The following is a 27,018-nucleotide window of genomic DNA, read 5'->3' on the forward strand; positions in this document are numbered from 1 at the left end:
GCTATAACCGCGAAAATTAAGTTCGCAAATTGCGGGCATTTTTCTCTGTCACTCCAATTACGCCTTTGTTGGAGTAAAACAAAAAGAACCTCGCAATTTGCGGTTTTCGCGGTAGCCCCTCAGACCATAAGGCCAAGAACGCACCACGATTTTTTGTCGCGCGATTATTTTGTCGCAGAAATGCAACGTATGTGTTTATATGCCAGTGCGCGCACATGCGACAAGAAAATATGTATTACAGCGCGATTTTAAAATCGCGTCGCACGATTTAAAATCGTGGTGCGCGCTTGGCCTAACTCGGTTTGACGGGTGCAAGGTACCGATAACTGCATGAATAGTTGCTATGAATAATATTCTCACGTAAAGGACCTTCGCCTGAAAATATAGAAACCAGCTGTTACACGGATAATAATAAGTATGCATAACATTACCGGCTATTATTTAAGGGATATTCATCCTGTTTAAGTACTGTTTTAACAACCATTATAGTTACAATTTTACTTAGTTACCTACTTAACAAACACATACACAACACAAATATTAAATGGAGAGAAATACAATTAATTTTTGTCACTTCAGCTAAGCTATGAAACCTCACCTGTGCCGACGAACGCCACCTACTTAGGTACAACTTAGGTAAGTACGCCCTATACCCTTTAGCAGTGCCCAGTCGTACTTTAAAGTGATAACACACTATCGCACCGCACCGCGACCTTGGTGCGTCGCACCCATAAGTGTGAGCGAGAAACAGATATCTCTTTCTCGCTCTTACTTATGGATGCGACGCACCAAGGTCGCGGTGCGGTGGGATAGTGTGTTACCACTTTTAGGCTGGTATTCCGTCTGTCCAATATCTTTGTGCAATGTGTATTGCATTGCATCTCACATTTTGCTTAGTGAAAGAGTGAGACGCAATAACATTGGACAGATGGAATACCACCCTTAGCATTGAGGTTCCACATATTATAGAATAAAAGATTTTGAATCGATGTTCTCAGATCCGGAATAGAAGAAAAAATAGCGACGAAATTCCGTCGCTTCTGCCGTGAGCGAAGGCCAAGCAGTAACAAAACGCAACCTCCTTTGACGTTTATCTATGGAAATTCAATATGGCGACAATTTATAAAAAAAAATAAACAGTAGCAAGATGATAAATGAAATGTATTGCGTAGATACTGGCCATTTTAATGGCTTTTAGAGCGGAATTACACAAACTTTACAGCTAATAGTCGTTTATTAAGGAGAATTTGCCTTATTACGCCTATGTGACTTATGCAATACATTACAATAATAGCTTGTAGCTGCCGCTTAACGAAGGAAGGAAAATACACGAGTGAGGTCAAATGATTCACGGGGTTAACTAAGTTTACAACGATAATACGTAATTGAGCTGTGTCTGTGAGCGTGTGTGGTTGTCGACGGTCGCAAGCCATCTGCGGCCGAATTATACCGCGAAGTGTCTGACTTATAACTTAAGAATTTATTCCGGTTTCGATGAGTAATCGATTAGATGAGATGATCGAAAGCGTTTCGCGGCGTGCCTTCAGTAGTTCCAGTGGCACTTACAATGTCCGTGCGTTGGAGCTGCAGAGAGAGCGAAAACTCAATATATTAAATGTTACTGTACAGTTCTTGGATGACACCCAACACTCTTTTCAAATTGAGGTAAGAACAGCCGTTCATCATTTGTTTGACAAGTTTTTTAGTAGTTTGTCAGCCAGTATTCTAAATTGAGACCAAAGACTACGGGCCAAGCAATTAACCTCTTTAATAAGTACTAGAACAAAATCAGGACTGGCTGTAACACTGATTATAATTAGTGATTGGGTCTGTGCGGAAAGCGAAAAGTCGCGGAATGTATGGGGCCCAATACATTCCACGACTCTTCTCTTTCGGAACAGTCATGGTTTAATTTCACGGCAGCGTTGTTGAGATAAAGGAATCTAAAAGTAAAATTCAGCTGAAATTATTCTTCATATAAAACTTAATTAACCATCTACTTCAAAATTGTTACTTTCTTGTACTTTAAATTGACCATGCTACCAGGAAATTAAACCATTGTTACCGATCACTAGTTATCACAAACCTTATTTGGTCATCTTTATAAACAACATTACAAAAAAGTGGACAGAAGACAGATGTTAACACATTCAGTACCAAACCCCGACTATCGGGTATTTTATGATTTCATTCCCAGGCCGGACAACCCGATGGTCAGGATCGTGGTACTACAGCTTTATATGACGAAATTTTTGTGGCCTGGCACGAATGTCTTGTTTGGCTGGGTGGCAATGAATATGTTAAATCAAGATACCTGAAATATATATCTTGGTTGACGCCGTTGGTTCAACCTTGCTGCATTACACTTTTGACATGTTTAATGTGATTCACCTGGGATCAGCAAACTTTTGAGAATAATGGCCAGTTGCAGTAGACTTCACTGGTTCCAGGGTGTAGGTGTATCTTGTAAATTATTCTTTATAAAAATCCAGCCTTCCCTTCAAGAATAAACTCCAAGCTTTCTCATTACATTTCTAATATGATCTAATATGAAGTAGGTAGGTACATAAAATACCCTAATGCACTTATAGCATGCATATAAGATGTATATACTAGTTGCTATTAATTTACAATGAACACAATACTGATAAGATATTAATTTTGAGTGAATTAATGGAACAAATGTTATCTACATTACTGCAATTTATTATAGTGTATTGCTCGATTGCCCTACTTATGGTAATATAGGGTAAATGTGTAATTTAAATGCCAATTAAGTACAATTTAATTAAACTTTATTAACAATCTTGTCAGATAATGTTTAATAATTTCATATTTAATTATTTTTACGTCACCCTAGGCCCGTAAGTGGGATTTTCTTCCCACTACACAAAATCTCACTTCCTGGCCAAGGCAAGACGTAAAACTTTAGTTTAGACAAACCACGGGCGGTAATTCGTAAAGCCCCAGATCGCATATTTACAATTAATCTGGAGTGTGATCTGGAGCATTCACGAATTCACCAACAACAGGTATGTAATGTACTATTACTTGTTGCTAAACTGTTACAATTTAAATTTGGTTTTAGTGTTTCAAACTAAAAAGGTAATACAAAGGAACCCTTATGGTGTGACTCTGTCCATCAGTCTTTCTGTCACTTCTCTAAATATCTCGAGAACTACTTACACTATCAATAGTTATGAACAAGGGTAACCCAGAAGCATTGAGCAAAATTCTAGTTATTTTATGAGGGCTGACTGAAAAGTTTAAGGATTAAAAATGTATATATGAACTTTTCCCACTTGATAACAATAGAGTAGTAAGTTTTTTTAGAGATAAACTTGTTTGTTGGGATACCTGACTTAAAATGCTACTAAAAAATCTGCCTGCAGACAGTGCACACTTAGAAATCCCAGGCAATCTGGGAGAAACCCAGACAGACAGCAGCCCTATGTATGATTTATTCAGATCCCAATCTGAAACAGTCACCTACATGCTATGTACAGCAAAACTCTAGGCTGCCTTAGAACTATGTCAAATTAAGACTTAGTAAGATTCCTTACCATTTGATATATAAAATCATTTGAATTGTTCCATCTAGCATTTTTAACTAAACTTTTCTCGAGCTATGGAATTTCTTTATTAATATTTTTGTTTCCAGAAAAAAGCAAAAGGCAGCGCTCTGTTAGAGCAAGTATTCCAACACATAGAACTAATTGAAAAGGACTATTTTGGACTACAGTTTACGGAGAATGGTGCAGCACCAAACTCTACTAACACAGAAATTACGGTATGTATTCTACATGTATTTTGCATTTAAAAGGCATATTGTGACATATTCATTTCACAGAGTTGCATAGCATTAGTTAGGTTCTTTACTTACTCATGGCCACAGACTAGCCACGGCGAAGACGTGGCCTACGATGGAGCGAGCCTGCCCAGAAGGTGCCTGTTCACCCTTGATTTGAAGGTTGTCGGATTATATGAGCTCGGAAATATAGACGCCGGCAAGGAATTCCATTCCTTGGCAGTGCGCATAAGAAACGAGGAAGCAAAGCGCTTCGTGCGAATTGGTGGAATATCTACCAAGTAAAGATGGAAACCGGCCGTGCGTCTAAAAGTCCGATGGTAGAATGGGGACGGTGGAATAAGCTCGTGTAGCTCTTGAGCACACTCCCCAAAGTGCAACCTGACATGGTGCAAAGCAAATAGAGTGTACATTAAGTTGAATCTTCACCATCAATCATTCAGCCTGCCTAATGATAATCTCATATGCGTTGCCGACTCAAGGGTGTTGACCTGTAAGACCATATAGGCCATACTGAGACAAACTGAGTAGTCAGTAGGTTAATTAATTTCAATTTGTATGTCATATGGCCATGCAACTTCAAATTAAAGAGACCAATGATTTGGCCCACATATGCTTAAGTACTTGTTAGTATTTATACTGATTGTTTTATATGACACATTCTTTGTTTTGTTTTGTTATACAGAATTAGAAGAGTAAATTGAGAGCTGTTTAAAAAAAATATTCCTGTGTGTTTATCTTATCTTTATAAAAATCTAAAAATATGACTGACAGGGTGACATAAATAACAGTAACTTATCCTCGTAAAGATCACAGTCCTACCATACCTAGGGCCCGTTTCTGAAAAGCTTGTAACTTGTAATACAATTGGAAGTCCCTTTCTAACAAAAGCTGTTCAAAAGTGACATCCGCTTGTATTACAAGTTACAAGCTTTTGAGAAACGGGCCTCTAGTCGTTATTAAGTTCGATGAAATATAAATCATTTTCAATTGGAGTAGAGTTGCATAGTTCGTTTGGTTCAATTTTCATCCAACCAAAATCAACTCTTACTTTCTTCACTATAGGTTCATATTACACTGGCAAATTTTGGATTTCTTTCTTTTATGGCTTGGCCTTAGGAATTAATTGAATACCGAACTGATTATTGGAAGCCCTCTAGCCCTTATCTGATTGCAACAAGGTGTTTTATTGAATAGCAGGTGGGATACCAATACTACCTTTGTTTTCATTTAGGTACCTAAGTCTTCCTTAAAATAAAAAGCTTAGCTATATTGTTAGCACTAACGCCTAAATGGCCAAGTTACCGCGCATTTACCCTAATAAAGATCAATTTCTCCAATCAAGTCCCATTATGGACATTCAACTGTTTAAAACCAATGTTTCTTAAAAACTAAACTATACTCGGGGAGGCTGAAATATTGGCGGCCTAAGCTAGAAAAAAAAGGAAAATAAAAAAAACTATGCTACTTTTTTCCCCACCTCTTTGGCAGTTTCAATATTGCCGCCATTACTAAAGATTAATAACGATAAATAATTAACATTTACTTTAATACTCTCTTTCATTTTTTTTTTCAAAGTCCGCGAACTTTTCAGCCGCCCCTCGTAACTACCTACCTTATACAAGGTAAGGTAAATGACGAAAAAATCTTGGGAATTTACAAAATACCACATATTCCAGCATCCTTGAATTAAAAATATACCTAGAAACCCAGGCGCCAGATACCTATTTTAAAACAAAAGCGTAGTTACAAATGGGTCAGGAAACACCAGCACTAAGGATAAATGTAACTACGCATCACATACATATTTTCCTTAGAATACGCAAATATTTATCATGGGAGTTTCCAGCTTCAATTAATAGAAAGGGGCATGCCTCTGACGTATTTGTATTTTCTCAATGAGGTATATTGACGTGGTAGCGGACGTAGATAAGCCAACCCCATTATCAATGTTACAGTTTATTGAAAATAATTCCACTATAACTTGTTTCATGGGTGTTTTTTTTCTGAAGTGAAAACTTCTTTAGCGGCGCTGTGCACTTTTTGTGATGGGGAAAAAATGTTAAACTCGCGAGAGCGTAAGACGTAAGATGTCATTGAGTTTTCACTTCTGCCGGCACTCCCGGAGTGCAACCCGTTGTTTTTTTTTTCTTTTTAGTATCTAATTCAATATTTAGCTATCATTTTTAGTATAATATTCGTAGTAAAAAAAAGTTATGCGTAATATACGTTATGCCAATTTGAATTAGGAGCATTATGTTATGCGAAATGATATAGACCCGGCGTGGCCGGCTCTCGAAAGCTAACTAATTGCGGCGCTATCTTTGTCAACTGCGTCTTAAGTTGGTATTCCACCTATCCAATTTCATGGTCCAAAGTGCATTGCGTCTCACTCTCTCAAGCAAAATGTGAGACGCATACACATTGGACAAAGAAATTGGACAGGTGGAATACCTAAGGGTCGGTTGCACCAAACTGTTTGTCACCGTTAAATAGTTCGCTAAATATTGTACGGAAAGTTTCATAGTAAAGCGCCGCGGCACGTTGATCAGTCTGTCAAGTGCGGATGATGCAACTGGTACTTAGTCTTACCTCATTAACGATGGAACTTCATACATCTTACAGCGCTGGTTAGACCCAAGCAAGTCAGTCAAGAAGCAAGTCGGAGGCAACGCGCAGTTCTGGCTAGCGGTCAGGTTCTATCCTCCAGAACCTTCTAGACTGGCCGAGGAGTTCACCAGATACCTGCTCTGTCTGCAGTTGAGGAAGTTACTGCTGGATGGAAGAATGACTGCTCCTAAGAATACTTTGCTGCTATTGGCTTCATTCACAGTGCAAGGTAAAACCTTAATATAATGAATTTTAATTTGTAACAAGCTTAGAATATATTTAAAAGTGGAAAAAAAATATTGTCTTGGGTGAGACTTGAACCAGAGGCCGTGAGTTCAAGTCTTACCCAAGACAGTAATTTTTCCACTTTTAAATTTATTCTAAGCTTAGTATAATGATTTTACTATTACTAACTATGTCTGGCACAGTCACCTGCAGTAATACCTACGTTACTCTTCGACAGCCCCAAAATTAGGTGACAAGCTCTTATGGCTCTATAAATAAAATCGTTACAGATATTTTTGCGACCTTTGTTGTGTAACATATTATTGCAGGTGACTGTACTAGTTTACGTAGAATTTTTTGACGAATATGTCAAAAACGTAACGAGAAAGTCGCTTATAATTTATAGTAGTGACGGTATAGAATAAATTTGAATTCATTGCAATTTGCAACATTGCAATAATCAAATAAAAATAAATTCATTGTATTTTACAATTTAATTTATGTCATGTGTTGCAATGTTCTAATTTTTCACCGCAATGAGACCATGTAATCTGTAACCACACGGGATATTAGTTATTGTAATGATCTCATCGCACATAACCAATACCTATGTTGTACTGAATGGGTAATACATAATTGCATAAACAGAGCAGTTTTACTCTTCTTGTTTTCAATCTAATGTAATTTTGATAGAATCTTCTCCATTTTCAAATTCTATTTTAACAATGAATCGATGGTTACCTGATTTACATTACTTAGGTAAATCTATTGCTAAAATTTGTTAATAAAAGAATACCACTTTATATGTAGGATGTCTGCTATAGTTATTGGCCACTACATAGTAATTGGCCTTAATTTCCTAACAAATAAGAAAAAAACAATAGAAAGTCTTATTAATAAGACTTCTTGTCGCTTGTTTCTTTCTTATTTGTTAGGAAAGGCCAATTACAGCTTTTTCATAAAACAGATTCTTTGTCCTACTAGTTTACCTACTTAACTTTTCCTGTTCGTCGTCTAAAATCGTTCAAAACTCGGTCGTGTCATACAGAGCAGAAAAAATCTTTCTGAAAACGCAATAAAATCGGTGGTTCCTTATCAGACATAGACAATATAGGCTTATTTTGTACACTAAAACTTATAACGGTTTTGAATGATTCACGGTTAGTTTCACTAGACTTATATCGACCGGGATATGAACCGTGATAACCTTTTGTATGGTTTTCGAGCTCCCGATATTTCGACGCAGTTACATGCATCTTGTTCACGGGAAATCACGGGTAACTGAAGATAGCACTAAAACTTATATGAAACATACGTTTATTTCAGCGGAACTCGGCGATTACAATGTATCAGAGCACCCGCCGGACTATCTGTCCGAACACAGATTAGTGCCTAAACAGACCGCCGAAGATGAGAGAAGGATCCGTGAGCTACATAAGTTACATAATGGACAGGCCCCATCTGACGCTGAAGCGAATTTTCTAGAACATGCGAAAAGATTGGACTGTTATGGTGTCGAATCTCATCCCGCTAAGGTAAGGACTATATTACAGATAGGTGTATAATCTATCAAATTATCCGTCGGAGTATAATTATACAAAATCGTGCTTAAACAGTTCGTTAAAAACGAGAGAATACGTGAATTGCTTAAGTTACATAATAGATAGGCCCCTTCTAACGGATTTTCTAGAACATGCGGAAAGATTTGTCTGTTATGGCGTCAAATCTCATCTGGCTAAGGTAAGGACTATATTACAGATAGGTGGAACACAGATGGTCTTAAGATGGAAGATACGACAACTACAGAAGTTATATAGTGGGCAGGCCACTTAGGATGCTGAAGCGAATTTTCTGGAACATGCGAAAAGATTGAACTGTCACGGCGTTGTCTCATCCGGCTACATAAGGATTATACCTATTATGGTTTGTGTGTGACTGTCGGGAGCACAGTGCCTAAATATGGCGCATAAGGGTACTAAGAAGAAGATTGAATCTTTTATGCAGAAAAATCTTCACACGTCTTTATAGACCGAGTTGGTTCGCGTAGCAATTTCCTTGCGAGAAAACTCGTTTTGCCTAGACCCGCCTACAATTATAGACTTAATTACTATACGTATACTTACGTTACTGTCTAATTTAGCAGTACCTTTGCAAAAGTTATCAGTCTTCAGTATAAGTATCGGCCGGTCCTTTTATAAAACATACTTCATTTTGTATTTTGATTCAATTCAACATATTCTTAAGTAGGTCTAGCAACAAGCACTTTTGAACAGTCTTATACGAGATTTATACGAGACCTTTTTTTTACAGGATTACAACGGAAAGGACATATTTATTGGCGTCACCTCAATAGGTATAGTCGTCTTCCAGAACAACATTCGAGTGAACACATTCTCTTGGAGTAAAATCGTCAAGATCTCCTTCAAGAGGAAACAGTTTTTTATTCAGCTTAAGCGGGAACCAGTAAGTATTCATGTTTTTCTTAAATATTGACTCAAAAAACCAATGATTCAAAAGTCCTCACAGTGGCGAATAATCTGTAGACCTGTGATCTGGGGGCTTAGCCAAGATGACAATGGTTGTTAGAAAATGTATGGAAATAGTCACGGCACTTGCCGTAGCATGTCATCCTGATACATTTTTTATTTTCGTTTGACTTTTGTCGATATACGCTTATCAATCTTATCATCTTGTCAGGCTCCCTGGAAATTTAAACTAAACATTTACCCTTTGTGCCGTGAACTAGGGGGCTCCCTATAGCATATAAAGCTAGCCTTTAGAAGATTGCCAAGATGATAACCCTTTTAAGGATTGCATATTACCTATCACGGAAATTTGAACAGGTGCAAAGGCGGAAGGACACTGAAGGACTGGTACGCTATTCCTTTGGTCCACCCGCCGTTGCAATATTATGCAAAAAAAGAATTAAATCGAGTAAAGACGATGCTAAGTTGATAAGCGGGCATTACCTTAAGAAAAACAAATAATAGTATTTTATGCAACCGTTGTTTAAGAGAGGTCAAAAAAGGCGAGTGGTGTAGTAACAATTTGAGGCGAAGCCGAAAATTGTTAATAAAGACGCCACGAGTATTTTTTGACTCAGTTAAACAACGTTGCATACAATACTTTTTCTACGACCAAGCACTTACTTTGAAATAAAATTGTAAATTTAACAAATATTTTTAATTCAAGAAGTAACAAAAATGGAGGGTACGGGCGGGAAAAGAATGAATGAATGAATGAAATAAAAAAAAACATGTCTATGGTTCACTTATTTGTCAGAGATGACATTTAAAATAAGGTTGGCAACACTGTATTTCATTCAATATTTTTTAAGTGGTCATTACACGAAGTATCGTAAAATCGCCAAAAAGATACTGCGTGTATGCACAAATTTTTTTTTGGGGAATAGACTGAAGACTTGTCTTGACAACTATAAGATAGGGGTTTAAAGGTGTGTGCACGACCCTTTAAATGACAAATAAAAGTACGGGAGTAGAAAAAAGTAATTTAATTGTTTATTTTCAGTCTGAATCGTACGACACAGTCCTCGGTTTTAACATGCGGTCAGGGCGCGCAGCTAAAGCTCTCTGGCGGTGCAGCGTGGAACGCCACGGCTTCTTCCGCCTCCGGGCCCCAAGGAGACGACCCCTGTTAGGAGCCCTAGGGGCCCTGGCCGGTATCACGGCCCCCACGGTGCCTAGAACTGAGACGCAAGCGTTGGAAGATGCTAGAAGATCGCGATCGAGTAATAGGACTTTTGTCAGGTATGGTTTATTCTCCTCTGATCCCTAAAATAAAAAATAAAATAAAATATTTTTATTGACAAAAGACAAGTTACTAAGTGGGTTTTGAAGTCCCTGACTTCTGAGCTAGGTAAAGACCTGTGTTACAGAAGTCAGTGTCCTCTCCTAGACAATAGAAACTATATAAGGAACATCGAATCTAGTATGACTTATTTACTACATTTCCCATTTTGTTTTTATTTTATATTTAAAGCAATTAATTATAGGGCCTGTTTTGATACCAGAAAACAATGCCATTCTAATATGAGTGCATAGCAATTACATTATATATGTGTGTCTTTCATAACGACATTGGTTTTAAGTAACGATAGTTTAAAGTGCTGTTAACCACTTTATCAAAATAAAATTTAATGATTACCTTTTAATTATGAGTAATTAATTTAAAAAAAAATCTCGAGCAGCAATGTAATGCAAACATTTATTTGACGTTTCAGAGAGGAAGAGCTAGTTTCTTTTCCATTTAAATTCGATCAAAACATTAAAATAACTCTGAACTGTTGCCGACGTTAACTTATTTACTGAATTATCCACTAAGAAAACACTGCAATTTAAAACATACGCGATTTTGACCACACTAGCACAACAAATTTACATCAACATTTATTTTTCTTAGCAATCACATTTATGAATCGCATTATTCACTGAATTATTCAAAATCACTGCACATACATTTATTGTCACTTCTTAGAAATCACATTACCTAGTTCAAACATGTTTATTTTATTAAATTAATTAATATTAGGAAAATCTGTGTTGATCAACAAACTCGATGTTATCTTGACACTTCAACTCAATCAATGTGAAGTTATTAATCAGTACTTAAACGAAGCGATTACCTATCTTATTCCGCCTTCTTTGTTAAGAAGAAGTTACCTACTTACATTAGTCTTTTGAGTGCACTGGCTGGTATGACAGGATGCAGGTAGGTTGACGTAAAATGTTTAAATGACTTTTTTCATGAAATTGTCATGTCATAATTTTCTTGCCAAAATGCCTCGACCTTCGCCTTATACCTCGCAAGAATTAGCGGAAATGATTGTAATGTATGGCGAAGCTATGCAAGATGCTAACCAAGCGTTAAGATTGTATCGTGAACGATTTCCAAATCGTCGAATTCCGCAAAACCCTAGAGTCATAATGGGTGCATTGCAGCGTGTTCGGGAAGACATGCCCATTACTGGGAGAATCCAACCATTGGCAAATGGGCCCCGTCTTCATGTTCGTAATGAAGAAATTATACTGGAACATTTTGCTGAAAATCCAGAAGACAGTACAAGGAATGCCGGGCGACATTTCCAAATGAAGCACAAAACAGTTCAGAGGATTCTCAAAAAAAACTTGCAACATCCTTACAAATTTTTGAAGACACACGCAATATTGCCTAGGGATTTGGTGCCACGTTTAACATTTTGTCGGTGGCTATTGGACGAATACAATACCGACCCCCAATTTACCTCAAAAGTAATATGGACTGATGAGAGTACATTTACTCGGAACGGCGTGTGGAATCAGAGAAATACACACTATTGGGCAAGAGTAAATCCTCATGTACTAAGAGAGACCGGTCATCAATACCGATGGGCCGTAAACGTCTGGGCAGCCATTCATGGTGACCGTATAATCGGTCCAGTATTTATCGACGGAAATCTCAATGGTGAAAAATTCCTGGAATTGCTTAGAGGTCCATTGACTAATTATTTCAACTTGTTGCCGGAAGAAGAACGTGAACTGACTTGGCTGCAAATGGACGGAGCTCCCGCACATTCATCAGTTCGCGTGCGTAATCATTTGAACTTAATGTTTGGAAACCACTGGCTCGGTAGGTTTGGGCCTCGACGTTGGCCGGCCCGTTCACCGGACCTCACGATGTTAGATTTTTTTTTATGAGGGGCCATAAAAAACGAAGTGTATTCAAAACCACAAATATCTGTTGAAGATCTTCGGAACAGAATAACCGACGCGTTTCAAAAACTTCAGCAGAACACTCATTTTGAAAGCGTACATCAGTCTCTCATACGCCGATGCAACACTTGCATCGAAATGCAAGGACGTCACATCGAACATCGTTATCTTCGACGAGTGAATCGCAGAGATTGAGTTTATTTTTGTAAATGTAAATTTACTTCATGTAAATTAAATGTTTTCATTAATTTTTACTTTTTTAAATAAAAAAACTTTTAAATTTATTTTTATTTTTAATCTAACTTTGACCAAGACACACTTACGAAATTTCTCCTCGAGCAACTTTTGTGAGTGAGAAAGAGAGGAGAAACTTCGTAGTGTTTCACGATAGCAGAGCTGTTAAGTCCTTTTCTTACGAACAAGGTCACTTGTCATGATTTTTGGCGGTCTTGTCAATCAAAAGTGTCAGCGCCATGTAGGATGTAGGTAATTGTCATAAGTGTCAGGATGTCACTAAGAGCGAAATTTCAAGGAAATCACATGTCAATTGTTAGGATTAATTTATTACTGATACATTGCGTGCCCAATTAATTAGTATGAAATTTTTTTGTTTTCTATTTTTTAATTAAATATGCCAATTTCAGTTCATTAGGACTTGTACTTTCAGCCCTTAAAATTAGTGTCGTTATTAAAGACACACACTGTATATACATATTGTGTGTGTGTGTGTGTGTGTGTGTGTGTGTGTGTGTGTGTGTGTGTGTGTGTGTGTGTGTGTGTGTGTGTGTGTGTGTGTGTGTGTGTGTAAGTAAAATACGGCGATACGATCGTTGAGACTGGAAGAAGGGCCCTTTTAGGAGCCTTAGATGTCTTATTTCCCTTTAGATTAATTTTAAGTTTAGGTTAGGATTGTATGCTATGTCGCAGAACTCATAGACAGTCAGCTGTACTGTATTGCCGTTCCTTGATGTGGCTGAACAGGATTAGTGACACTCGCTGTAATGAGTTTGTTACGCCCACTTAATATTGTGTTGTCCATCTTCTAGTTTAACTTTTCCCATGGTGCGACCATGCCATGCCATGCTTATGCAGTTTTAGTTTCGCACGTCGCCGCTGGCGCTAGCAGCTGCAGGCAAGCGTTGACGCATGGTATGGTCGCGTTCATAATTTCTCGTCTATTATAAATTTTTGTCTATGTTTATGTTTTTCTTTTCTTTTTGTTTTGTTTGTATTCTTAATTCGTTTTCATGTATAAATTTTTGTATTCTCTGTTTTCTTAATTACTTCTTCTGTGTATCTTTTGCAAATGTTTTAATATGTATCTTTTTGTGTTATCTGTCGTGGCATCACCGAATGGGCCCTACGGAAGACCAGCGCTGGCTTTATAGCTAGCATTATGCTGAGTTGGGTCCATTTCGTGATGCACACTTATTGTTCTCTTCTGTTCTTGCTGTTTTGTGAACGTCACGAATAAAAATCTTTTATCTTTATCTATTTCTAGCGCCTGATCAAAGCTTAATTTTCAGACGAAGCAGTTCCCGCACGCGGTCGCGATCTCCGGGCAAGCTGTCCCTCGGGGCTCCCGCGGCCGCCCCGCGCGGCTCAAGAGTCACGGGACACGAGGAGCCTCCGCCCAGAGCCGCTTGGACAGCGCCCGTGGCTGATAACGAGTGAGTCCTCAATCCCACACGTAGTAGCTAGGGCATTTCACGTGAAGCGGACAGGGTAAAATGGTTGAGGTTTCCGATTTCGGTTATATTCGAGTATGTTACACATGTATGAGTTCTCGACACAACCACAAAATATTTTTACAATCGGAAGCCTATTTCATAAATTATGGGTCTTAGAAGATTTGACTTAAGGCGAGATTTACACTCAGGAGAGGTCAAGAAAATGTGACATGTTGTGACTTTGTGAGGCCACTTTAACTTCACTAAAGGCAATTTAAGGGTTAATTAAATGTAGCAGTTAGTTTGGTTCACTATACTTCCTCTAACTGAGTCTTGACATTTAAAGAAGTGTAAATCTTGCCTTAAGTCAAATCTTCTGAGACCCATAATTTATGAAATAGGCTTCCAATTGTAAAAATATTTTGTGGTTGTGTCGAGAACTCATACATGTGTAACATACTCGAATATAACAGAAATCGGAAACCTCAACCATTTTACCCTGTCCGCTTCACGTGAAATGCCCCAGCTCCAGAACAAGATGGCGTTCTTCAGACAGGGGAAGAGAAAAGGATCTAACATTGAACCCTGTGGTACACCAAGCTTTAGTGATACTACTGGACTCAGATCATTTACAATCAGTTCTTTGGTTTAAGTACAACTAAACACGGCTACAGCGAGCAGCAAAAGCTTCAGTTGACACAACATAACGCTTCAGCTTGTGTAATACCTAGGGTATCAAGCTCTACGCAGTCAAATGCTTTAGAAAGATCCCGTGGGTGATAAAAAAGTTATTCAGACTGGGCATTCTCCAAGAGTGATGAAGTTTGCCAAAGCGGACCCTGGGATTCTTTAGACAAACGCAACAACGCAAACATGAGGAATATGTGATTTTACACATATAGGTGGTTTGCGTAAGGGTCATATCATATCATATCATATAATTTATTTTCATAATAGGATTTTACAATCGCTTTATGACGTCAAACTGTAATCCCTGTGGTCAGTCTGTAATCCCTGTTACATTACTTAAAGTTATTCAGATAATCTTTTCACACATCATCATCATTTAGGGTTCCGTACCCAAAGGATAAAAACGGGACCCTATTACTAAGACTCCGCTGTCCGTCCGTCCGTCCGTCCGTCCGTCCGTCTGTCACCAGGCTGTATCTCACGAACCGTGATAGCTAGACAGTTGAAATTTTCACAGATGATGTATTTCTGTTGCCGCTATAACAACAAATACTAAAAACAGAATAAAATAAAGATTTAAGTGGGGCTCCCATACAACAAACGTGATTTTTGACCGAAGTTAAGCAACGTCGGGCGGGGTCAGTACCTGGATGGGTGACCGTTTTTTTGCTTGTTTTGCTCTATTTTTTGTTGATGGTGCGGAACCCTCCGTGCGCGAGTCTGACTCGCACTTGGCCGGTTTTTTTTTATTTAATCCATAAGAAGTCAGGTGGCTTTTGACGCATAAATATTGCTTAAAAAAGCTACATTCAACCTATAAAATTATCTTTCAGAGACGAAGGCGGTTTCCTCGAACGCTCCCTCGCCCTGCGAGTTCCTCTCTCCTACGCAGACGATTCAGACACAGCATCAGAAGTGGCCGACCAAACGGTCCGGGTTCGACTCTCGGCCGGGGCCGACGGAAGATTCGGGTTCAATGTGAGGGGTGGGGGCGGAGCACCTGTACTTGTGTCTAGAGTGGCTCCGAGAAGCCATCCGCAACTGCAAGAAGGGGACCAGGTAATGTCCTTGTCTAACCTAGGCTATAACAGAAGTTGCAGATATCTGTCGCTGTCTAACCTTAAGGATACATCAGAAGTGGGATCACACCGTCTGAGTGGATACGTTAGAAGTTGTCGATCAAACCGACCAGGGGCCCGTTTCTCCAAAAGACTAATATTATTAGTCCACGAACTGTCAAATCGTACGGGTTGTCATGACAACACAGTAATAATTAGACTAATATCGTTCGAGAAATGGGTGTGACTCTTAATCATATTTTTCAGTATTCATTGCAAGGCTTGTTTTCGTAATTAACTAAACTTGCTGAGTACTTTTATAACATATCAGCCATTTATCTTTGTTCCAGGTTATATCAATAAACAATACAGACGTGGACGACCTAACCCACGAGCAAGTTGTACAGATCATCAGGAACACGCGCGGCGTGCTGACGCTCGTCCTCAAACAGAATGGTATGTGTCTGGTGCCGTTACTCTGTTCAACAAATCAGGGGGCCTAGTTAAGATACGCAAAACGGAACTAAAATTGTATCGGAATGACTATTCCTATACAATTTCATTCGGCTTTTTCTATCAAAGATTGTTATCGTGGCTAGGCCTGAAAGTCAAATTTTTAAGCGACACCGCATTTATAGACGTCTAATCGTCTTCAGTAACTTTCAAAATTTTAGAAAATCTTTATTGAGTTTCGACCTCGAGTCGAAATGATGATGTTTTTTGTTATTCTTATAATTTAGAATTTGACCTTTTTCTGGTCGGCTTAAACTGATTCTACTTTGACAAATGTGGTACTAAATAGTCTTTAACAACGATACATATTTTGAGATCTTACCATGTTGCTTTAAGAGATCATATTCATTTTCCATTTCAGCCGTATACGAACCTGAAGAAACCGGCCCCGAAGAACCAGCAGTATGCTTCGTCCCTCTCTGCTCCGGGCAACTAGAGGGAGACGCACTAGAACAATCCATGCTTTTGCTCGGAGATGGCCTAGCCAGCGGTGCCGCGTTGAAGCAATATGAGACGTTACTGAGGAGAATAGTTGAAGAGCCGTGTGCGGCGTCGAGACATGTGAATAACATCAATAAGAACAGATATAGGGATATTGCCCCTTGTAAGTAAAAGAAACCTAAAATTGTTGATTTTTCGTAGTAGTCGTCATTTTCTAGGTTTTCGGGGTACTGTGAAAAAGTAAGAGGCAAGCTTATTTGCCATTTTTTTAATAAATGAAACAAATAGAGGTAGATGCACTAGAACAGTCCATGCCCTTGTTAGGAGATGGCCTAGCCAGCGGTGCCGCGTTGAAAGAATATGAGTCTTTACTGAGGAGGATAGTCGAAAAGCCTTGTGCGGTGTCGAGACATGTGAATAACATCAATAAGAACAGATATAGGGATATTGCCCCTTGTAAGTAAAACGTAACCTAAAATTGTTGATTTTTCGTAGTAGTAGTCATTTTCTAGGTTTTCGGGGTACTGTTAAAAAGTAAGAGGCACGCTTATTTGCCATTTTTTAAATAAATGAAACAAATAGAAGTAGACGCGCTAGAACAGTCCATGCTCTAGTTATTAGATGGCCTAGCCAGCGGTGCCGCGTTGAAGCAATATGAGACGTTACTGAGGAGGATAGTCGAAGAGCCGTGTGCGGCGTCGAGACATGTGAATAACATCAATAAGAACAGATATAGGGATATTGCCCCTTGTAAGTAAAACGTAACCTAAAATTGTTGATTTTTCGTAGTAGTAGTCATTTTCTAGGTTTTCGGGGTACTGTTAAAAAGTAAGAGGCACGCTTATTTGCCGTTTTTGAAATAAATGAAACAAATAGAAGTAGACGCGCTAGAACAGTCCATGCTCTAGTTATTAGATGGCCTAGCCAGCGGTGCCGCGTTGAAGCAATATGAGACGTTACTGAGGAGGATAGTCGAAGAGCCGTGTGCGGCGTCGAGACATGTGAATAACATCAATAAGAACAGATATCTCATCCCTCTAGCGTTATATTTGAACTAAAATTTCCTTTCCTTCTGTGCACACATCTTTAGAGTTATAGTCCAGATATGAACTGTAAGCTATCAATGTAATTTATATAAATGTCTGTAACTTGTTTTGTAAGCCTAATAAAAAAAAATAAAGATACAGGGATATTGCCCCTTGTAAGTAAAACTTAACCTAAAATTGTTGATTTTTCGTAGTTGTAGTCATTTTCTAGGTTTTCGGGGTACTGTGAAAAAGTAAGAGGCAAGCTTATTTATTTGCATAGGGGTCAAATCAAATTGCTTTTTTTTTCAGAGATTTTCGAGATTTTAATGTCATTGTCATTACCAAATCGATGTTGATATAGTAATGAAACTATTACAACAATTTCACAGATAAGTGTTGTAACAAAACAATTTATCGTAATGTTGGCCATTATTCACGGATTATGAAGGCGACATAGAGGCTTTATGATATGTGTGTATGGGTTACTCGACATAATAGTGAAACCCTCATATATTTTCCTGCTAATTTGAGTCCTATTTCCAGACGATTCTACGCGAGTTATACTGAAGAATTGTTCAACGGGTGACTACATTAATGCGTCGTACATTAATATGGAAATACCCAGCTCCGATCTCGTCCTTACCTACATTGCTACACAAGGTTTGTTTAATTTTTAATAGCTATCAGTCGCCATTAAATATATCGGAGCGGCCAAGGTGCTCACAATTATCTTAACACGCCTTTATTGCCAAAGCGTGTTCAGATGTTTTTTGGCATCTCGACCGCTTCGATATATCTGATGGTGGATGGATAAAAAGTGGCATTGGTCTGTTGTAGGAAATATAGTTGAATTTGTTTTGGTTTAAAACCAATTTAAATAAGAGCAAATTTGCGCTTATGTTATGTTAGAACCTATGGAGCATATCTTACCTTTCTATACCCCGTTTCTTTTACATTAGAATTTTTCTAACCACAAATGTAGTGATAATTAACTTTTTCTTCCGAAATGCTAGAGTTCCTATGACATCTAATATTATGACACAATAATATGTAAACGACACTTTAATTCAGTTCTTAGTTACTCTGATTTAATTTTGGAGGAAAAAGTTACCACTTCTTTTGAGGTTATAACATTTCTAATATGGGCTATAACCGCGAAAATCGAAGTTCGCAAATTGCGGGCATTTTTCTCTGTCACTCCAATTACGCCTTCATTGGAGTAAAAGAGAAAGATCCCCGCAATTTGCGATTTTCGCGGTAGCAAATCAGAAAAAAATACGACGTGTAGTCCGTAAAAATTTTGGGTACATGAAGAGACTATCTCCAATAAAGATAAGATAAAGATAAAAATCTATTTATTCAAGTAGGATATGTTGGATCGCTTTTGCATCGTCAAAATCTAATAAACCTGTTTTTAATTCCAATATTTTGACCCAGGTCCCTTACCATCAACCGTGGGCGACTTTTGGCAAATGGTGTGGGAGTCAGAAAGCAGTCTCGTAGTAATGTTGACCGTTCTGGTAGAGAGGGGACGGACCAAGTGCCACCAATATTGGCCCAAGGTGAGATGTTGTGACTTGTGTATATCTTACTTTTGGCAAATGGTGTGGGAGTCGGACCGTTCTGGTTGACCGTTCTGGTAGAGAGGGGACGGACCAAGTGCCACCAATATTGGCCCAAGGTGAGATGTTGTGACTTGTGTATATCTTACTTTTGGCAAATGGTGTGGGAGTCGGAAACCAGTCTAGTAGTGATGTTGACCGTTCTGGTAGAGAGGGGACGGACCAAGTGCCACCAATATTGGCCCAAGGTGAGATGTTGTGACTTGTGTATATCTTACTTTTGGCAAATGGTGTGGGAGTCGGAAACCAGTCTAGTAGTGATGTTGACCGTTCTGGTAGAGAGGGGACGGACCAAGTGCCACCAATATTGGCCCAAGGTGAGATGTTGTGACTTGTGTATATCTTACTTTTGGCAAAAGGTGTGGGAGTCGGACACCAGTCTAGTAGTGATGTTGACCGTTCTGGTAGAGAGGGGACGGACCAAGTGCCACCAATATTGGCCCAAGGTGAGATGTGTTATACTATGAGTGGTCCCTTTGTTTCCCATAAAGTTTTAACCTCCTAAGGCCCAAGGTCCTAGCTATATCGGTGAAATTTAAATTGAATAGGATTTAAATTTATTAATTTACGGGCGTTTTTTTTCTGCGATGGACTTGACAATCTTATATTTGTATGATTCACTAATTTTATTTCTTGCAGGTCGGCAACACCCCGCTTAAGGCGACCAGCACACTTACTGTCCAGACAAATAGTGAGCAGAACCTTGGACATTATGTAAGAAGAGAGATGACTATTAAGGTAAGAATTTATAATTAGGAAATATATACTTATTACTCATTTTTGAAAACTCTCCTAAAACGGGAATTGGCTGCAGTAGTAAATAACAAAACAAATAGAATTATGTTAACAATCGCACCAACCTAACTCTGCATTCAATTGAATGTCAAATGTCTATGGAAATATGACGTTTAAAATGACACTCCCTTACTTTATCTTGTTCAAGTCTGTGCAAAGACAAAGAGTATATTGGATATATTGCTGACTAATATTATGAGTATTATGACTGTATATACATAGTTACCATTACCGCCTGTATTTAATATAGGTATATTATAAATTATTTAAGCTAAAATATCAGTAAACAACATTACTCATATTGCATTTCCTCAATTCTTAACCTCTTTTTATGTAAATTCCTAGTTTGTTTTGTAAATAAGAATAAACAAATTTAGTTCTTGGAATAACTGGTAGGAACTTGATTTTTTACATTAAAATCTCATCATTCTATTTAGTCGTATTGTTGTTTTAATATAAAATGTTTGTATATATGGAATATTAGATTTTTTTCACTTTCTTAGTGCCAGTTGCACCATCCGCACTTGACAGACTTATCAACGTCACCCGACGCGCCTCGGTGGTTTACTATGAAACTTTCCATACAATAAAATATAGCGACCTCTTTAACCCTTAGGGCCGGTTGCACTAAACCTTCTGTCACCGTTAAACGCACTATGGGCGTAGCTACAAACTGCGTGCGATTATACATGATTGATTGTATTACAATCCTGATTGTATTGCCTTTGAAGCCGCGGTCCTGGGTTCGAATCCCAGTAAGGGCATTTATTTGTGTGATGAGCACAGATATTTGTTCCTGAGTCATGGTTGTTTTCTATGTATTTAAGTATTTGTATATTATATATATCGTTGTCTGAGTACCCACAACACAAGCTTTCTTGAGCTTACCGTGGGGCTTAGTCAATTTGTGTAATAATGTCCTATAATATTTATTTATTTATTTATTTATTACAGGAGTCAAGCGGGGCGACTAGGAACATAACCCAACTCCAATACACGGCTTGGCCCGACCACGGCGTGCCTGAAGATGCCGCCGCTTTCATAAACTTCACCCAGCTATGTTCGCGGCTCAGGAACCATCGATCTGGTATGTATTGAAAAATAAAAAACCAGACAACTTACGAGTTGAAATCGTGCCCTAAGGGCACAGACAATCCAACCTCTAGACATAGCATAGTCGCGCTACCCCCTCTGCCACACATACGGTAACGTTACTCCATCTTCGAGTCAATCCCGTGCCGTGATTGGTCCGTGTCTTTGAACGGACCAATCACGGCACGGGATTCGTCACCTCGTCCCCCCGCACCCCCGTATTTTTGGCAGCATCGGTTTCATGAAAGAATTGGCCTAAGCTCAGTCTAGAGGTTGGATTGTCAGTGCCTAAGGGTACATATTTCGCACAATTTTTAACAATAAATATTTAGATGTGACGTGAAACGTCTTCAAAAAACCGGCAAAGTGCGAGTCAGACCTGCGTTCTAAAGGGGCCCACTGATTAACAGTCCGCCGGACGATATGGACCTGTCAGTTAGAACAAAAAGTTGACAGCTCCGAACAACTGACAGGCCGATATCGGCCGGCGGACAGTTAATCAGTGGGCCCCTTATGGGTTTCGTACATTACACAATTTTGAAATGTCTAAAAAACCCGTAGGAGTCGGATCAAAAACTAAGTAATTAAGTTCGACTCGCGCTTGACTGCACATTTCTAATAGGTTTACCTGCCATCTTATAGGTAAAGAACTATTTTGTGTATTAAAAAAAATTAGTTCCAGTAGTTTTGGCGATAAAGGGGGGCAATGGTCATTTTTTGCCTATTTTATTGAATTACTTATAAACTGTTTATCCTATAATTATAAACAAAAATTGAGATTCTCACAATGAGCTCTTTCATTTTATATGTAACACAAGATAGTTTGAGAAACTTTATGTTTAATTTTCTCATTTACCCCCCAAAAGCGGCCCCCCATGTTTAAAATTCATTTGTTTACGTTACATGTCTATCTTTGGGTCACTAATTTACATATATGTACCAAATTTCAACTCAATTGGTCCAGTAGCTTCCGAGAGAATAGGCTGTGACAGACAGACAGACGCATACGAGTGATCCTATAAGGGTTCCGTTTTTCCTTTTGAGGTACCGTAAAATGGGGTGAGTAGGGTTCGCGGGGAGAGTGGGGTTATGAATGGGACGAGAAGGGATGAAAGGGGGGTGAGATGGGATTTTAAGGCTACTGCTACAAAAATAATGTATTCCAATTTAAAATGGAGCTATAGTAATACTCATAATAAAATAAAATCGATCCAACAATCTTCCAAAATCAACTTTGTATGAAATCCCATCTCACCTCAATTACGAGGGACTACGGGGTGAGGTAGGATTTCCCGTTTATCGTCAAAGTTATGAAATGGAACTACCCAAAATAAAATAAAAACTAATATACAAACGTCCGGAACACTTATTATATACATCATTCAGTTTGCATATGTAAAAATAAAATGTTATCGAGGTTTGATTGTCAGTTTTGCCCCCACTCCTATTTTACGGTATCCTTAAAAATAACAACTTTTTTAGGGTTCCGTACCCAAAGGGTAAAAACGGGACCCTATTACTAAGACTCCGCTGTCCGTCCGTCCGTCCATCCGTCCGTCCGTCCGTCCGTCTGTCACCAGGCTGTATCTCACGAACCGTGATAGCTAGACAGTTGAAATTTTCACAAATGATGTATTTCTGTTGCCGCTATAACAATAAATACTAAAAACAGAATAAAATAAAGATTTAAGTGGGGCTCCCATACAACAAACGTGATTCTTGACCGAAGTTAAGCAACGTCGGGCGGGGTCAGTACTTGGATGGGTGACCGTTTTTTTGCTCGTTTTGCTCTATTTTTTGTTGATGGTGCGGGACCCTCCGTGCGCGAGTCCGACTCGCACTTGGCCGGTTTTTTTAACAATATTTAGACGTGAAACGTGAGTGAAACGTCTTCAAAAAACCGGCCAAGTGCGAGTCAGACCCGCGTTCTAAGGGTTCCGTATATTACACAATATTGAAGTGCGCGAGTCCGACTTGCACTTGGCCGGTTTTTTCTTTTGAGGTACCCTTAAAAATAACAACTTTTTTTTAATTTCCAGTGATACCAACGGTAATCGAAGAGCTAGACGGGTCGACGGAGCGAGTACTCGACCCGCCGCTGGTCGTGCACTGCTCAGCGGGCGTGGGCCGCACGGGCGCACTCATCCTGGCAGAAACTGCCATAGAGCTGCTGCGTCGCCGCCAGCCCTTCTACCCGCTAGAGCTGACCCGCGTCATGAGGGCGCAGCGGCCTATGTGCATACAGAACGCGGTGAGACATCAGCCGAATAGGGCATTTGACTAGTCCAATCAGCCCGCCTAGCCGAGCTGACAGTCGCTATCGCCTCGACAACGAAACGCTTTGTGTCTCTATCGCTTTTCCTTCACTCATCCTGGCCGAGACCGCCATAGAGATGCTGCGTCGCCGCCAGCCCTTCTACCCGCTAGAGCTGACCCGCGCCATGAGGGCGCAGCGGCCTATGTGCATACAGAACGCGGTGAGACATCAGCCGAATAGGGCATTTGACTAGTCAAATCAGCCGGCCTAGCCGAGCTGACAGTCGCTATCGCTTCGACAACGAAACGCTTTGTGTCTCTATCGCTTTTCCTTCACTCATCCTGGCAGAGACCGCCATAGAGATGCTGCGTCAGAACGCGGTGAGAATCAACTTACCAGCCGAATAACTCCCACTGCTGGATACCTCCCTCCCTCTAAAATATCCACCCTGAACGGTACCGCACGCTCTGGTGCCAACCGTCCCCGACTACCGGGGGGAATAGGGATGGCGGGGTGAATAGAGATTAAAAACCGGGATTGACACTTCTGTTGATTTCTTAAAAACAAACGACACAAATTGCATCACGCGGTATCGCATGATATAAATTAGTGAATGTAGTTTTTAAGAAAATAACAGGTAAATGTCGATCCCGGTTTATATTCACCCGGTTAACTGTTAATAATACTAAAAGAGTCGGGCAAAACCCAACGTTGCACTGCGGGAATGTTGTTTCGTGAGACATGTACCAAATCGTTGGACCTTCGTATTCTGACTGCGGTCTCCACTCTGGTCTAGTCAACGTAAAGATAATATATTACATTTAAAAATTCGAATATGCTTCCAACTTAAGCTTCAAAAAACTAAAGCTACCGCAGCAATAATCACGAATCTTTTATATCACATCATACGCATCTAATCTCCCTCTTGCCACGTATCTTACAAAAACCTAAATCTTATCTTGGAAAAACTTAAATTTTATTAGATTAAGAGTACCTACCTACACATTTATTTTGTTATTATTTTAGCTAGTTCTTTAAATATAAATAACGTTATAATTTTCTTCACAGAGCCAGTACAAGTTCGTATGCGAGAGCATACTCTCGGCGTACAACCAGGGACTCATCAACGAGTCCTCAGAAAACGACTCCACCTGAAGCCTCGCCTTGCCAATTTAATAGTTATCTTATAAGCAACTTATTATCACAACGAACAAAAACGCTGGCCATATTGGTCTTTTGAGATTTCTGTAAATTGAGATAATACACATACTTTAAAGTGGGGTGACATTGGAATAGTGGGGCGACTTCGAACAATCATTTTTTTTTAAGCGATAATATAGAAATCGCATTATTAAGTTTTGTAGCTATATCAAACCGTAATACATGTTCAACTTTTCTCAATTGGTGCGACGACCTTCGCGGTTTATTTAACTGATGACCCGAAGAATAATCCTACTTTTATAACTAGCACTTTCCTATAATTGAAATCAAATAAGTACCTATTTAAATATAGCCCTTTTTTTTCTAGTCACCCCATTTTATGGACCCAAACCTCAGATTATTTAACCATTTTGCCCGGAACTGTGAATTTCCATGCACCGAACGTTCGGTTTACTATTATTTTGCCGCGTGTATACCTACTATAGTTTCATGGGTATTAGAAATATAAATGTTTGTCATAAATATAAGATCAAGTAAGAATGCAATGAAAATATTTGCTAAGACTGAACGGCGAAGTGGCCTTCTAAAGTAGAAAAACGAACGAGGGACCTCAATGAAGTATAAAAATGTGAAGGAAATTTGAACTTTACTGCCTGTATAATAGCGTTTAAAATATGAAATTCGGTTCAGTCAATATTTCGGACCAGTTTAGAAATTAATATGTAAGAACTTTAACTAGGTGACTTGGTGTATTTTTGTTTACTACTTATTTAAAATGTATTGCGAACTTGCAAATATAGAGCAGCTTTTTCAAAAGAATTGAGATGAAAATGTTATTTTTATATTTAAAATTTAACGCTTAGTTCGATCCGAGAATTGCTTATTTGTAAAGTTGCCAGGCAAAAGGTACTTTGTCAGTGTTGAATAACATAAATTTTTAATATGCAATAAAGGTATATTTGTCTGAGATCAACACCATTTTTCTACAAATTTGAAAGTCCTCTCGAATAAACACATATCAAAGTAGTTAAATAATCCTGCTTACTGTATATTTGTACTTATTTTTCTCTATCTATACTTTCTATGGTCTTGCCTTCGTAACGAATTTATGAAAATCTAATTTTAATAACTAGTTTTAATATTTATTATTATTGTAAGTTTCATTTCTTGTGCCATCCACAGATAATATATTATTTAATATAATGCGATTCTACCGTGTAATTATGTTTTTAACCTTTTAGGCAACTATAAAACTTTAGATGCCGTTACGTGGGGCTATTTAGCACCAAGGGGGTTATTTGAAACTAAGGAACTCTTATGGCTTTGAATACATATACGTAATAGATTGTACCATTATTTTTTTGTCATATAAATGTATTGGTTTTACACCTATAACAGTGGTGTAACATATACAGATAAACATAATATCTTAAAATTAGCCTCACGTGATGGTTGATATTGATAATTGATTTACCGATTATCTTTGTCAGTAAAAAGGTTAATTTCAAACCAGTATTAAGCCATTCAGAATATTATTTTATACTAAAGCTTATTATGTCTAAAACGAGGAACCCTAATAGCATAAATTGTGTAAAAAATAAGTAATATCATTTTTGTGCTAGGGTTTTCTCATTACATAGGGTCATCTTAAACAATAACTACTTAACGATTTTCCTGTCAGAATATTAAAACGACTTAAGTTCTATTTGATATGAAATCATGAATTTAAAGTACGGTCAAAGTGGCTAATTCCATCATAGGGCTATTCCGTCCACGGGCGTATATTTCTTTGATTTTCAATCGTAAAAAAAAAATCTGTCTTTGATTGCTGAAACTAAAAGCAATCGCTGCTTTGCCGATGAAATTATCAATTTTGTTCGCTGTTCGACAAAAACGCTAGTAGACGGAATAGTCCCTATGACGGAATTAGCCACATTGACCTTATGTATGAAAACGACATATCACTACTTTTTAATATTTAAGAACTTAATATTTTCTTTTATATACTAACAAAATATTTATTTTTTACATCTCTTTGTTAGAAAGTTATAATTTTTGTTAGCTAGCGGTGTGCCTATAGATTAAGCCGAAATGCCATAAATCTAACAATAACAATAACAGTATAACAAAAACAATAATCTATTATTTAAGTCATGTATCCCAGTCACCCGATAAGATTTAAATTAACGCCTATATTTTGTTTTTAATTTATTCAATTTAATTTAATTTTAGTAACATTCGGCCGAAACTGAAAGAAACCTGCATTTATTATAAAATGTGTTCTTTTCAATACAATCAATTGGGAGTTATAATTATTGGCCTTACGTAATACATTAGAAG

At 38.4% G+C, this 27,018-nt stretch overlaps 1 protein-coding gene across 1 annotated transcript; it reads left to right on the plus strand.

The window, feature by feature from the left end:
- Window positions 1–1,086: 1,086 nt before the first annotated feature.
- LOC134652859 (tyrosine-protein phosphatase non-receptor type 4) lies at window positions 1,087–24,751 on the plus strand. Its single transcript, XM_063508058.1, has 16 exons — window positions 1,087–1,665; window positions 3,662–3,790; window positions 6,434–6,647; window positions 7,970–8,178; window positions 8,954–9,106; window positions 10,172–10,410; window positions 13,878–14,021; window positions 15,545–15,770; window positions 16,120–16,225; window positions 16,644–16,886; window positions 18,295–18,411; window positions 19,189–19,313; window positions 20,013–20,111; window positions 21,123–21,255; window positions 23,300–23,511; window positions 24,586–24,751. The coding sequence occupies exons 1-16, from the start codon at window positions 1,495–1,497 to the stop codon at window positions 24,670–24,672; spliced, it is 2,607 nt and encodes an 868-aa protein (XP_063364128.1). The 5' UTR covers window positions 1,087–1,494; the 3' UTR covers window positions 24,673–24,751.
- The last annotated feature ends 2,267 nt before the right edge of the window (window positions 24,752–27,018 follow it).

This window comes from Cydia amplana, chromosome 12 (assembly GCF_948474715.1).
Source record: "Cydia amplana chromosome 12, ilCydAmpl1.1, whole genome shotgun sequence".
Lineage (NCBI taxonomy): Eukaryota > Metazoa > Arthropoda > Insecta > Lepidoptera > Tortricidae > Cydia > Cydia amplana.